General features: G+C 49.1%; 1 protein-coding gene across 2 annotated transcripts in view; it reads left to right on the forward strand.

Annotated features, from left to right (window-relative positions):
* The first annotated feature begins 873 nt into the window (after window positions 1-873).
* Window positions 874-14,285, forward strand: part of ARID5B (AT-rich interaction domain 5B) — a 108,500-nt gene continuing 95,088 nt past the window's right edge. Inside the window, exons 1-3 of one of the 2 annotated variants that reach the window (XM_085229319.1) lie at window positions 874-1,033; window positions 1,267-1,527; window positions 10,021-10,246. In XM_085229319.1, coding sequence (XP_085085445.1) covers window positions 1,013-1,033; window positions 1,267-1,527; window positions 10,021-10,246 — 508 coding nt within the window. In that variant the 5' untranslated portion in view covers window positions 874-1,012. Of the gene's footprint in view, window positions 1,034-1,191; window positions 1,528-10,020; window positions 10,247-14,285 lie in introns of those variants that run through there. The other variant, XM_085229320.1, reaches the window with a different exon arrangement.

A 14,285-nucleotide genomic window follows, 5' to 3' on the forward strand; every position in this document is an offset into this window, starting at 1 on the left:
GCGTGCTGTGTGAAGGAGCGGCCCTACCCACAGAGATAGCGCAAATGAACAAACAGAAGCCCGCGCGTGCCCACCGCATCGGCGCACCGCGAGTCCCGCACCGCACACCCGTGTGGCCCCGCGGTGCCGCCCCGCCCCGCACTTGTTGCTGCCCCGCGCGGCGCTGACGTCACCGCTGCCGTCATTACGGGGCACTGGATTATTTATTTATTTACCCATTCATTTATTCACCCCAGTTATTTATTTATTTATTTATTTATGTATTACTCCCCCCCCCTCCTCCCGTCCCCTCGGCTTTTCGCGGCGTTGAGGCCGGAGCGGCTCCGAACCCCCCGCGATGTTCCCCGCTTTTTTGCCGCGTCCCCTTACGGCGCGGGAGCATCACCGCGCGGGTGTTTATATAACCGCCCCCCGCCGCCGCCCTCCCGCGACCCCGCGCATCCCGCATCGGGGGGCTTGCGGGTGCTGGGGGGTGGGAGGGAGAGCGCAGAGCCCGGTCCTGCACCCCGCGCCCGGAGCGGGCCGCCCCGCCGGGCCGAGCAGCGCCCCTCGCGCCGCAGGAAATGGGCTTTATATTAGACATATACGCGCAGGTCCTGTCAGATCCGCAGCGCTCCCGCCCGTCCTTTCGGGCCCCCAAAAATCGGGGGGCGCCGCCGTCGCCCCTCTCTCCGCGCAGCCGCCCCTCCGCCGCCCCACCGCGCCTCGCCGCCGCCCCCCCGCATTTTTGTCGGCGCGGAGCCGGGCGGCGGGGGCCGGGCGGCGCGGGGCGGCGGCGCCGGCGGGGCGCGGCGGGGCGGCGGAGGGGCGGCGAGGCGGGGGGCGCGCGGCGGGGGGGCGGCGCGGGGCGCGCGGCGGGGCGGGGGGCGGCGGCGGCGGCGGGGCGGCGCGGGGGCGGCGGCGACGGGGGGCGGCGGGCGGCGGGGCCGGCTTCGCCCTGCCAGGACCTGCCGGGCTCCATTCACGCCAACAAGTTTGGGAGAATGTTGAGTTCAATCGCGCCGGAGCCGCGATGGAGCGCAGCGCACTGCAGGTACCGCGCGGCCCCGCCGCCGCCGCCGCCGCCGCCGCGCAGCCCCGCGCGGCCCCGCCCCGCCCCCGCCCCGCGCTCACCGCCGCCGCTGCCGCCGCGGAGGCTCCGCGCCGCTGCGCGCCCCCCGCCCGCCTGCGCCCCCCGCGCCCGCCCCCGCGCGCCCCCCCCCCCGCGCGGCGCTGCGCGGCGCGGAGCCGGCGCTGATGCCGCCGCCGTGTTGTTGTTCCCCGCAGTGGGTCGGCGCCCCGTGCGGCTCGCACGGCCCCTACGTCTTCTACCGGGCGTTCCGCTTCCAGCGCCGCGGCGGCGGCCGGGCGCGGGTCCTCTCCCTCGGCGACTTCTTCTTCGTGCGGTGCCGCGCGGAGGAGCCCGCCTGCATCGCGGAGCTGCAGCTGCTCTGGGAGGAGCGCACCAGCCGGCAACTTCTCTCCAGCGCCAAACTTTACTTTCTCCCCGAGGACACCCCGCAGGGCCGGACCAGCGACCACGGCGAGGTGGGAACCGCGGCGCCGGCCCCGGCCCACCTGCGTGCGGGGCTGCATGCGGGGCGGCGGGACGGGACGGGGGGCGACGGCGGGCGGGGGGCGCGGTGCCCGGGGCTGCGCGTGTGCGGGAGGTGGAGGGGCGCGCGGCTGTCACGCTCCGCGCGGTGGGAGCGCCCCGGGATGGGTCCCTGCGGGGCGGTGCGGGAGCGCCCGGCGCCCGGCTGTGCGCGTCGGTACGTGCGAACGCCGCCGGTGCCGCGCGGCGCGTGCCGCCGGGCTCGGGCGGGTGGTACCCGCGCCGCTCAGCCCCGCGCGGACGGTTCCCCGCTCGGAGCGCGGCACCGGGCGGACCCGCGTCCCGCGATCTCGGGGCCGAGCCGCACGCGGAGAGGGGCAGAAACTTTGCGCGGCGCCGTCCCGGCTCCGCGCCCCCGTCCGCGAGCGGAGCGCTGCGGCGGGGCCGGGCAGGGCCTGGAGGGGGCAACAGAGCGCCCCGCGAGCCGCCGCGCTCCCCGCGTCCGTTGCCCGCTGTGTGACAGCCCCGAGCGGGCCGGGCGGGCGGAGGGTGCGGGCTGGCGGGGGGGGAATTTGCGCTGCCGTAGGGTTACGGGGAGGCGCGTGGCCGCTGCCGCTCGGGAACGTCCGGTGGCACCGGTCGCCGGAGCCCATCGGCTATGCGTGGACGTGGACGTAGAGGCCGCTTTCGTTACACCGGATTTAAGCGCAGCCCCCGGCGCCACCGGCACCCGGCACGGCCCCGGAGCAGGGCCGTACGAACTGCGTAGCCGCGGTGCCACCGCGGTGCCCGTCCCACCGCGGAGTGACCTGCGGAGGGCTCAGCTGCCGCGGTGGGAACTTCGCTGCTGCTTTAAGGCCCGGGGCCGGGAGCTGCCCGAGGATGCTCGGGGTCGGGGCCCCGCCCGGGGCCCACAGTGTGGGGATGGGGCTGCACCCTCGGTCAACAGCCCCCTGCCCCGCGGGGCCGCAGAGGGATAGACCCCGGCAGAAGGGCTTCCAGGGCGAAGCGCCCGTCACGTTTTGTGTTGTCGTGTTGTAAAGCTGTTGGCATTCATTAGGCAGGGCTGAAAATACATGTTGAAGGCAGCTCTCATCAAATCCAGGGCGGCATTGGCTGCGAGGCGCAGTTCCTAAAAAGCCCCAGCCGGCGCTGGCCCGGTGCATTCGGTGCCATGTGACGCTCTGCGTCGCCCCGCGCCGTCACTGCCGCTGCCCCCGCCCCGCTGGGCCGCCCGCGGGAGCCCGCCCGGCGCCCATTCATCAGGGCCCGAGTTTACTACGAGCTCGTGTTGGTCGCAGCTGCGCTCCCAAACCGGGCTCTGATGCAATGCTTTTCGCCTTGCGAATAATCCTTACTCATGCAAGTAATTTACATGAGCAAGCATTGCTCATGCGGAGGAGAGGAGAGAGCTGGTTTCCTGTAATTATTTCCCTCGCAGTATTTTGCATTTTCAGACTAATTGGGGAAAAAAAACACTCTATGCGTGCATGCCATCTAGAACTGCCGGAGAGATTCTCCCAGGGAGCAGAGGTGCTGCAGGTTCATCCTTGGTTCCCTCCCTGTGGTGAGGGTCTCGGCAGGACTGCATGGGTGGGAGCTGCCCAGTCCTAGCATGTGCCCCACGCTTGTCCCCATCAGCATGGCAGTGATGACTTGGCTCACGGCCACTAAAGGGTGCCCTGAAAATCATGCTCATAGCGTCAGCCTCTGCTGTACACTCGCTCGGATTAATTCAGCTTTGAAAAATCAGGCACACCGTCATAGCGGTGCTGGAGAAATGGTATTTGTCATAGAATGCTGCGGGTTTGGTAACTGCACATCCACTGTGCATATTTTTACCTCTCACCACCAGCAGTGTATGCTGGCAGGGAAAGAGGGCAGCAGTGTCAGGGAGGAGCACATGTTGCTCGCCATTAGCCACAGCTGGGTGCGATGGGCCACTCGAGGCAGAACCCTCCCAGCACGTTTCTGTGTTCCTCTCTTCATTTCCCAGTTTGGGCTGTGGAAACCCTGCTCCCTGAAGTGGCTGTTCCAGTCCGATCTGTGGCACTGAGCATTAAACTCTTGTCTTCAGAGAGTAATGGGCCTCACATGGTACACCCTCAAGCGTGTTGAGATAGTGCGCAGGCTGGAAAATAAAAATGTTCTAATTGTGTCTTTTAAATAAGCATAGGAGTGAATTAATTAGACTATATTTTGTCTTTAGTTGCTTAGTTACACAATAGTATTCCTAAGCACAAGTAAGATAAATTGGCTCTTTTTGTGCCGCTTGTCCCTTAATCATAATTACTGTATTGCTCAGGAGAGCTACACATACATACATTCTGCATTTTTAATAATATTGCAGCAATATGCGTACAATATAGAAGTACCCTCTGATTCATGCGCCCTACGCCTCTGTGCAGGAAGAAGTTCTGCTGTTATGGGAGCAATATTTGCATCAGTTGCTCAGAGATGCAGTTCTGGGAAATACATAATTGAAATATTCTTGCAGTGCTTGTTCTGGCCCTTTCATTCGCATTCAAAATAACAATGCCTTAAGTCTCGGAACAGTCATCCAGTCTTGATTTAAGAGCTTTTTGCTTTGTGTGTGTGTGTGTGTGGGTTCACGCCCAGATTTAACCCTGCCGAGGCAGGATGCGTGCGTGATGCGTGGCGTCACACCAAGTTGAGCTTTTTATTTTTAGCTAAAAAGTCAGGAGGTCAGATGAACATCAGCATTTGATGGCATTAATCCAGTGACCTTAGTGCTTGGCAGGCGTCCATGTTTCTACGTGAAGGTGCCAGGGTTATGCAGATAATAAAATAGTTTGTTTTCACTTACTAGATATTCTAATCTTCCTTTGCAAAGTGCAGCCTGAGTTTCATGGGCTGAGGAGTGCTCCTGGGGGCCGAAACTTTGATTTTTTTCAGAGTTGTTGAGCGTTAGCTGCTAATGATGGGCAGATTGATACAGATACGGAACAATGGAAGATTCTGGCAAGAAACCCACTAGACATGCTCAGTGGATGTATGTGAAAATTGGCTCCATTGTTCTGCTGCATGAAAAGCAAGTAAATTATTTACAGATATTTGCTAATTAAAGCACATATTGTTTTACCAGTACAATAGAACACAATATAACAAAAGACAAAAGAATAAGCTTGCATAATTTAAACCTGCTAATGCAATGTACTCCCTGTTAAGAAAAATATAATTATGTAATCTACAAGGAAAGCTCTTCGTACTGTAACTGTAGTAGGCAAAATTAGGAATGAATTGCTTGTCAACTTGCCTGAACTGAAACAACTCTTCGAGGTCCGCAAGCTATCTGATGGGAAAACATTTTGACTGAAGCCTATTCTCTCTTTGGTCAGGACTTCTATCTGCAGTGACAGATATAAATTCAATTTGAACCTCTGCTCAGGAGCAGCGGGAGGGAAGAAAAAGAAATAGAGGAGGAGGCAGGCAGTGGAAATGCCAGGTCTGGCTGCTCGCAGCCATTGCCCTGAGGACTCCATCACCACCTGGTTTCTGGACCAGGTGGACCAGAACCCCACATCACATCCTGTTGTGGTGCAGTGTGCCTGCCCCAGGACGCTCTGCAGGTCTCACTTTGGAAATACTGAGCTACACAAACACACAGGGGATTGCAGCTTGTGGGGCTTCAGTTGGGCCCTCTGTTTTGATCTCTTCTGTTTGGTCTTGGGCACCAGTGGGTGGGACCCAGCATTCATCATCAATGGGATCTTCAGGCAGCCTGGTAGGGCTGCGCACAGTCTGGGAAAACAGTGCAGGAGGCTGGAGAAATACCTGTCACCTGTTTAATGAGATCATTACAGCCCTTTAAAGTAGTTAGCAAAAGATTAACAGACAAGACTGTTTCGGCCTCTTCCAAATTCTCCTATGTACCAGGTGGATTCCTGGATCACACAGACCTCCCTTTTCTGTCTCTCCCTGGGGTCTGTGAGTGCAGAGTGCTTGCTGGTCACCGTGGGTCCCTGCACACCAGCACCTCCAGAGCTGCCAGCCCAGCATCCAGCAGGACGCTTCCATCTAGCCTGGGCACGGGGATACATTACTACCTGAGGCACTCGGACCAGGGAAAGGGGAAAGGAAAGTTTAACCTGCCCAAGCTACACATGGGATCTTCCCATGCATCTTTCTGTGACAGTGATCCCATCTGTGGAAAAGGAGTAACCATTTGTGCCTGGCAGAAAGCATAGTGCCAGGACCCTGGGGCAAGCAGTGGGGTTGTGCGAGTTACATAAAGGATGTTTTCACCTAAATTGTGGAAAACTTAAAACAAAAACAAAACAAAACAAAAAACCTGAAATAATAAGGGGCCATTATGTCCCAATGAAATACGCAGTTCTATTATCTGCAGTGAATGCAGCCTGTAAGACTCACACTGTATTTTTTTTTGCTCCTGTGGACGAATGTGTTTTCATCAGCAATGTACTGGGTTGTAAAATATGCATCCCCAGCTATCTGCTGTGCTAAAAGTTTCTGTAAAAAGGCTGGAGATGTTTTCCAAAGCAAATCATACTGATCAGATAAATGACATGCGGTGTCTCCTGTAATTATTGGCAAGAGTTTTTATAGTGCGTCTCTCCTTTCTCTCCAGGCCACGTATTTGATGTTAGGAGACAGCCAAGCAGGTGTTCGGATCACTCTTGCCCTCCAGAATTCCTTAAATGACCTCTGGAAGCGCTGGAGTGAAAACAGTCTCAGCACGTCAAAATTTTGAGATATCTCAGTTGCCGTAATTCTTTTAAGGCTGCTCTGGCGTCTCTAAAGTACAAATCTTGCCTCATTATTGGAAGTGAGTGAGAAGTTGTGATGTAGCATATGCGGGTGTGGGGTTGAGATGTGCAACCCCCCCTGCAGTGCCCTGTGACTCCCTGCCTTGTAAGAGTTAATATTTCTTCTAAAAAATAATTATCCGCTTTAAGCTCTTCTAACTACCTGACCTCTTTCATTGAATGTAAGTATTCCAGCCATCTGCTGAGTCAGGCAATACAGCGGTCTGTGCTTGCAGGAGGCCGTGATGGTTGCTTAGACAACAGTGACATAATATTTAAGCATAACGGCTCTCAAGAAGATACTGTCCCTTTCTCCCTGTATTTCTTCTCTGAAAACGCTGATCTGATTGCATCGTTCAGGAACAAGGGAAGGATGAGGAGGGTTTGCATTAGCACCTTTTCTTAACCGTCACTCCATTTTCCACTTGAGAAGTGGAAGTATTCTGCTTTGCTCAGGAGCCTTGTAAGATACGCTGCAATGGCAGGCTGACTAGATGCTTGCTTTTATGGAAACAGAGGGAAAAGTGCTTATTTCTGTAGTCAGTATTTATTTCATGATTAAACAACTATGTGGCTAGGAATGGGGTTTCCATTGCTACCAATGTCTGTAAGGGGCACCCAAGATAAGTCCCACTCTTGAGTAGAGCTAGAATCATCACTCGCCATTTCCTCTAGTAAATCTCATTTTGGGGTAGCAGGAAGAAAGTGCAATTAAAGACTTTTCAGGCAATGGAGACCTCACAAACATATCCCTTCAGAGCACAGCTAATACATGAGTTGATTTTTCTTTATATATATATATATATATATATATGCATTGGATGCGGCGTGGGTGGTTTTTCATGTTTACACAGAGATATAATTATGAATGACATGAAGGCTATACAGCAGATTTCTTTAATCTTCTAAAGGTTTGTTAGTCATGTGTCACTGCGTACTTGGTTTTTATTTATTCAACATCTGTATGCCTTTGTCGTCTCATTGGAAGGGTTCCTCTAGACAGACTGCAGAGGTGGGTGCGCAGCTGTTTGAGTCGGATGGTGAGGGAGGGACATGGCTGGGTGAGCTACGTGCCATTCCCAGTTCACGTCTGAACACAGCGCTCAGGAGGGCTGCGTAAGTGATGTGGAAAGGTAGCAAGATGTGTAGACACGGCAAGGGGTTGCAGCAGTGAGTGCTCTGTTGCGGCAGGTAATCTCTTGTGTTAGCAAAGCACCTGAGGAAAATGGCCTGCCCTGGAGCTGCCTGGGCCTCACACAAGCAGGAGGACCACGCCAGTGGCTTCAGCATCAGGAGCAGCTCAGTGTTAGGGGTTTTGATGTGGGTGATCTGTAGCCTCACAGAGGGCACAGGGCAGGCCCTGCTGGCCAGCAGCCTGGGGCGCAGGCCGCCATTATGGCCACCTGAGGCCTGGCCACAAGACCTGAGGCCGGAGGCCAGCTGCTTTTCCCAGGTGTCCCTGCCCATCTGAGGCCGTAGGGATGGAGCTGCCACAGCCAGGGCCCAGCCATCCTTGTGGACATGGCTGTGGCAAGGTGATGGGGCAGCGTGTCCTCCAGCCTTGTTGTGAGTTCTTCATGCTGTGCGCAGACACCCAGCGCCATTTTGTGATGGGCGACCACCCCGGCACCCTTCAGCATTGGACTTCGTTTCTCTCCTTTGTGCACATCACATGCATGTGTGTGAAGGTTGTATTCTCAAAAACAAGTTTATTCATTGATGATGTAATAGTGATTGTACTTTTCTTTTGGTTAATAAATTGTCTGCTCAGCTTACTTTGTATGCCAGCCAGTATTAGTCATACCAGTTCTTGGAAAGGATGTGAAGAAACTAGTAATTGAAATCATAATCATTCGATCATGAGAGCTATTTGGAAAATAATATTTTAACCAAAAACATGTCCGATCTCCAGGTTTTTATTAAAAGTGCTGCTATGTAGATGCCTCTGGTGTTGAGCGTTCAGCATGGTGCGGTGGCTGTACGCAGCGTCCTGAAGGTGGGCTTATCCACAGGCTGCCTGGACCGTCTGCAGGCAGGCTAAGATAGATACATATGTATGTTTTTCATCCTGACATTTACTAGTCACCATGTAATAGCTATAAAATACACAGCAACTAAGCTTTTTTTTTCCTTAATTTCAAGGGAACGGTGTAATGAAATTGGGTGAAACCATCCATTGAAATTGTACTTTGTAGTACACAACGCTTGTTTACAAAGTATTGACGTCTGTCATAAACAAAGATTTAAAGCATCACCGCTATTGTTTGTTGTTCAGAGGAAGCTCTTATGCTTTGCAGTGATAAAAAGGAAAGATTTTATTACAAGCTTGCTTAGCATGCCTTTCGTTTCTGACCAAATACATGTTATTGCAGTAAATGTAATGAAGGCGCCTGCTTATGAAGGAATTTGGTATTATATGAGGGAGAGTGGAATATCAGGTCTGCTTTTTTAAGAGATCCTTCATGTTTTGTTTTGTGTTATGTCTAACTTATCACAATACAGCTTTTTTTGTTCTTCCTTTTTTTTTTTATTTTTTATTTTTCTATTGAACAGTATTTTATTTCCTGAGGAATTTGTTCAGTGGGGAAAAAAAACACACGCAAAGAGAATCAATCATGCTTTTCTCTTTGTTTAATAAATGAAAGCATTTCTCTCCCCTTTGCAAATACTTCTGTTTATTTGGGGGAAAATTGGATTCTGGTTTATTTATTTCAAGAACCTGTAACCTTACTTAGCAGTAGAAATGTGCAGAGTGCAAGGTGTGGTGGGCAGCCAGCTCTCATTACAACATAAATTATTTCTGCTATTTTAACTACAAAAATCTGGAGTGTATCTTCCTGGATATTTATGTATATATGTTTGTTTATTTTTTGAGGCTTTATGGAGCCAGTGCTTACTACAGTCAGCTTTAAAACATTCTGCTTATTCATCGCGACTGAGAGGAGTTGATTGTTTCCTGGAAGGATAAAATTCAGCAATTAGAGCTGTTTAATTCAAGTATATGTTCTGGAGGCTAAACTAGGTTTAAGTGCTTTTCTTAGAATGTATGTTTAAGAAGGGAAAAAAATTACAGTTCTCTTCTGATCTTGAAAAGGGTTTTCAGAAACATGAGAATGTGCAAGTTTCTTTTGGTGGGAAGCACATAACATTTATGTAGTATTTCTTTTGGGATTACATCACAGTTTTATTTAATTTTTAGGACAAAAGTTAAATTCAGTATTTGTGTATAAGCCAAGGGAAAATGTACCATAAACACAAGAATTTTCTGGTGAGTCAGAGTTCCAAGAATCTGAGATTTACTTAGTCCATTTATTTCAGGACTAGCTATAACCATTAGTCATCCAGCCATGAATTTTTACATTTGCAGCTAATTGCACCTAAAAAACAAACTTTCCCTCAAGGCTTTCGGTTATACAGAATGTGCTTTGGCAACCTGTATTTCACATGCCTTTTAGGATCATTGCCCTGGTCTTAGAAATTCTCTTTACATTGTATTTGCTTTGCGTAAACAACTAATATTTCCTACTAGGTGGTAGCAGGAATGATGAAGTATGAGATATTCTGCATCACAGGAAAATCAATCTGCCAACAACAGGACAGACTTTTCCAACAGCCTGTTGGGGGTGGTTGGCGTTAAGAGTTTATCAGCCACTGCGGAGCCCTGCATGACATGTATTCTTATTTGACTGCTTCTTGCAGGATGAAGTTATTGCTGTTTCAGAGAAAGTCACTGTGAAGCTTGAAGACTTGGCAAAATGGGCCCAGTCCGATTTCTCCAAGTGGAAGTGTGGTTTCCGGGCTGAGCCGGTTAAACCGATGGATGTGGGAAAGAATGGGCAGAAGGAGGCCTTGATGAGATACAGACAATCCACGCTCAATAGCGGCTTGAACTTCAAAGACATCCTGAAGGAGAAGGCTGACCTTGGTAAGTGTCCCTTGCTTTCTGCCCTGGGGAGGGCCTGTGTTTGACTTGCTTCAGTGGCAGATGAGCCCAGTCCTGCCTAACTGTTGCCAGTTCCCAAGGTATGTCTGCACTTTGGGCAGAGGTGTGGTGGTGAGGTGTCCCAGCTGGATGGGTAGGAGTGGTGGTGAGCTCACTGCAGGCTTGCTCACTCTGCATCTTGGCTTCCTGGAGATGAACGTGATGTAACTCTGTGCTACCTGTCTACTCTATAGAATTATAGCTTAACCATAAGGCTCAAATCCTGAAGACAGAAGCACAATAGATCGTCAAGGGTTTTCCCTGGGGCCATGCAGGCCTTGGGATCAGGTGAAAATTGTGCACAGTGGGAAAAGGAATTTGCCACATCTTCGGTAGGCCTCCTCCACATGGAAGTGGAGACTGAAGGCCTTTCAGTTTTTATGTCTCACCTTTTTGGAAGCTCAAGGTTCTCGCCTGCTTCTAGTGCTTATCCTGTCTCTGCAGGATCAGCTTTGAGTCTGGTTTGGTAGGGAAATGTCCACTATTTCCTTGGAGACTATGCTGTAACCTGGTGAGTTTTCTTGTGAGTCTGGTGTGTTTTGTTGTAATCTTCAATATTGCTGTACAGCTTAGGCCTCCTGTGAGTGCCCTTCTGTTCTCTGGATGTGGTTTGCACTTGGCAGACATGTTTTCTTTTTCTGGCTGTTGCTATGGAGAGAGGTGCTACCTCTGATACTTTGGATGGTTGCAAACAGGATTGCAGCTCTGGGACTGCTTTTGTATCTCTGTGATGATCAGACCTTCGAAATTGTGGTGGGGGCCCAGGGTCCAACAGGGTTTCCTGTTGGTAAACGTGCCTTTTTGTGGTGTTAGGACTTTAGATGCGTAATAGCTGTCATCTCAGGAATGTTTCTCTGCTGTACCAAACTTTTAACAAATGTTCCAAGTTTAAAGACAAATTCAGATGAGTTGGAAGGTAAGAAACTAAAAGTTAAGGCTGTTGCATGTGAGGAAATGCTTTTGAAACTACGTGAATAGGAGATATACGGGGCCAGATTCAGTATCTTACTAGCACTACTGTGTTGGCACCAAAGCCAAGTTACACTGTGCTGAAGATTTGTCTTGGAGGATTTATCTTCTGCATCTTGTTTTTCTGATCTTACCAGACGGTGAAGTGATTTTGTCGATCTTACATTCACCTTTAGATGTGTAGGCTGGAAGATTAAAGTACAACTGGAAGTTGATCATATTTTTCATTACTTCTCCAACAAACAAACAAACAAACAAAAGACCTATGAAATTCTTTCTCTTTTCCTTGGCTTTTGTGTGTGGTTTCTTCTAGTTTATGATTACATGCAGTGGTTTTCTCTGCTATTGCCCTGACATCTGCTTTACACACTGCACTTATTTGTGTTTGTTTGTTGTGTTAAAAGAAATTTAATGCTTCTCAGACAGAACTGTTGTGGGTTAATATTTTCTTGGTTTTGTCTTTAACAATCAAGAAGACCCTTGTGGTAAGTTGCGAAATTGCTGTTATCTACCCTAGGAGCCAAAGAAAATTATCTTTAAGCCTAAAGCTTATAGTTGCATGTTAAGCCTTTGAAAGTAGGGGTTATACTTTAAATGCTTATGGAATCTAAAGTATATGCTATAATTTTGTTAACCTATGTTCTGATGTTGCTTATTTTTGGTCAGTGGCTCTGGCTATATTGTTAGGCCTTTTTTTTTTTTTTTTTAAGTAGAAAAGGGTATTTTGGCTAATGTTTGACTGTGATCACTGTTTTCTTCATCACATCCTATCACTCCTATCATCACAGGTTGATAGGAGTAGTGAAGCCAAGGGTTCAGTAAGACTTGCAGCGTCAGGCATGTTGATAGAGAATGATCTAGCCTGTGAAATGCAATCCAAGAAACTTCTTAAATCTAATAATAAGGATATTTTTAACTGCTGGAAAAACTCAAGAATTTAAGGATATTTTGCTTCCCAGATCTGAGAAAAACTCAGAACAGTGATCTTCACTGTGAAGCAGCCCTGCATCCTGAAAGCTGCCTGTGAGCTCTGGTGTTACCCCACCAGTGAAGAACATTTACTTCTCATTCTGTGTGGTCAGTAGGTTTAATTCTGTGCTCTGAGAATTGCCATCTCTCCCGCTCTGGGTAAAGGCAGTAACATAATGCTCAGCATCCAGGGCATGGGGATTTCAGCTGCCTGTGTTGTATGTTCTCTGCTGTCAAAATGTTGGCTTTACTGCCTGTTAGGGCATGTGCCTGCAGACCTTTTCCAATACTGAACATCTTGCCAGTGTAGCAGTGCTCAGCTGCAGTGATCGAAGCTTTACTAGCAGTAACTTATGCATGAGGTCACCTGCACAACGCAGTGGGGTAGCTGTTGTCTGAATGGAGTGCTGTAAACTGTGAGTGAGTGTGGTAAGCTGTTGTGTGAAGGTCCCTCAGGTGTGAGAGTCAACACAGTCACCTTAGCAAAGTCAATCAGCCCAAGTGGAGTGGTCACCTCCTGCAATGGAGGTCACTGGCTGCAGTGGGGTCAATGGCTTCCCACTACCGCAGTTCTGTTCCCTTTCTGGTCAGGCTCTCTGTGCTGTGCCCATTCAGATGTTTTGCAGAGAGGTCCTTCACGATGCTGCAGTGGGGCGGCATCGTATGGAAGGTCTGAAGGCAACAGATCTGTTCTTGTGCTAATCTGGCAGGCCATACACAAAGCTGCTGGTGACACCCGTGTTTAACCCTGGCTGTAGACAAGGAAGCTGCTGAACCAGGTGTTGAAAAGGTATAGATAAACAGAGTGATCTTCTGGACCCCTTTTTTTTCCTATGAAATAGCATGTTTCCATTACAGAAAAATCCTATAAAATTAAGTTGATTCTGAAAGTTTTCTTAGTAGATGTTTTTGGACCAAGCTGTAGAGGAAATTATATCCCTATTAAAGTCTTTAAAAAAAATTTTACACAAGAAACAAAATCAGTTTCATGTAGTACCGAGAAGTGGTGAAGGGTGAAATAACCTGTATGAAATGAAAACATGACTGATACGGAACCAAGGGAGTGGCACTGTGAGAAGGTACTTAATTAAACACATTACTGGGGAGCAGGGCAGCTTTACACAATAGCCAGGCAAAGTGGGACCTTGGTGTATGAGCTCTACATTGTATGGTATGCTGTGTGGCACTTGCTTAGAGAAAAATTAGGTGACAACTGGTTAATCCACAACCCAGAGAAGCTGTGCACCTATAACTCAAAGTTGATCCTAATTCAAATTATGTAGCTGCGTCTCAATTTCTTAATTTCTTCTCTTATCTTTTTACTTTCCTTCTTTCCTAGTCTGTTTTTCCCTCATCTCTTTTTTCTTCTCTTTTTTCTATTTTCCTTCCTTCTTTTTTCTCTTTCTCCTTTTCTCCTTTTTTTTTTTTTTTTTTCCCCAGAAATGTTTTTCTCTGTAAAATGCCATTGTTTTATCACTAGTGAATTATGCAGAACTTTTCCTTAGGACTGAGTTAAATAAAGCAGATCTGTAATGGCTTTTTTTGTGAGCTTCAACATTTCAACCTGAGAAATTATTTTTAAGAATTATTTCTGCATTTTGAGCTATTTATGTTATACATTCTGTCCCTTTCTACAAATATGTCAATATTGAATGCTAGCAGTTTATGTCTTAAGTCTATTCATAGCTTTCTGAATATTTCTTTCAAATGTTGGGAAAAATAAAGAAAAACAATGCAGCATATAAAAATAGAGTTGCTCAGGAATGTATTATTCATAATGAACATGAGAACCTGTTTTTCCAGAAGAATTGGTCTGATTAAATCATTCACTACTAAGGTTGCTAGTTATTTATTTTTGTCTTCAGAATCATTTAGGGGATTTTTCTTTGTAATAAATGGACTTGTATATCCATATTTGGTAAACCAGTGGGAAGTAACCAAGTGAGGGATTATTTCATTTTACAAAATTTTTAGCAACTAAGCAATGTAAACGCTATCAGTTAAATATGGCAAAGTTGCATATTTGTATTCCTTGGGCTATAGT

Source organism: Meleagris gallopavo, chromosome 8, assembly GCF_905368555.1.
Source record: "Meleagris gallopavo chromosome 8, MGAL_WU_HG_1.1, whole genome shotgun sequence".
In the NCBI taxonomy this organism is placed as follows: domain Eukaryota; kingdom Metazoa; phylum Chordata; class Aves; order Galliformes; family Phasianidae; genus Meleagris; species Meleagris gallopavo.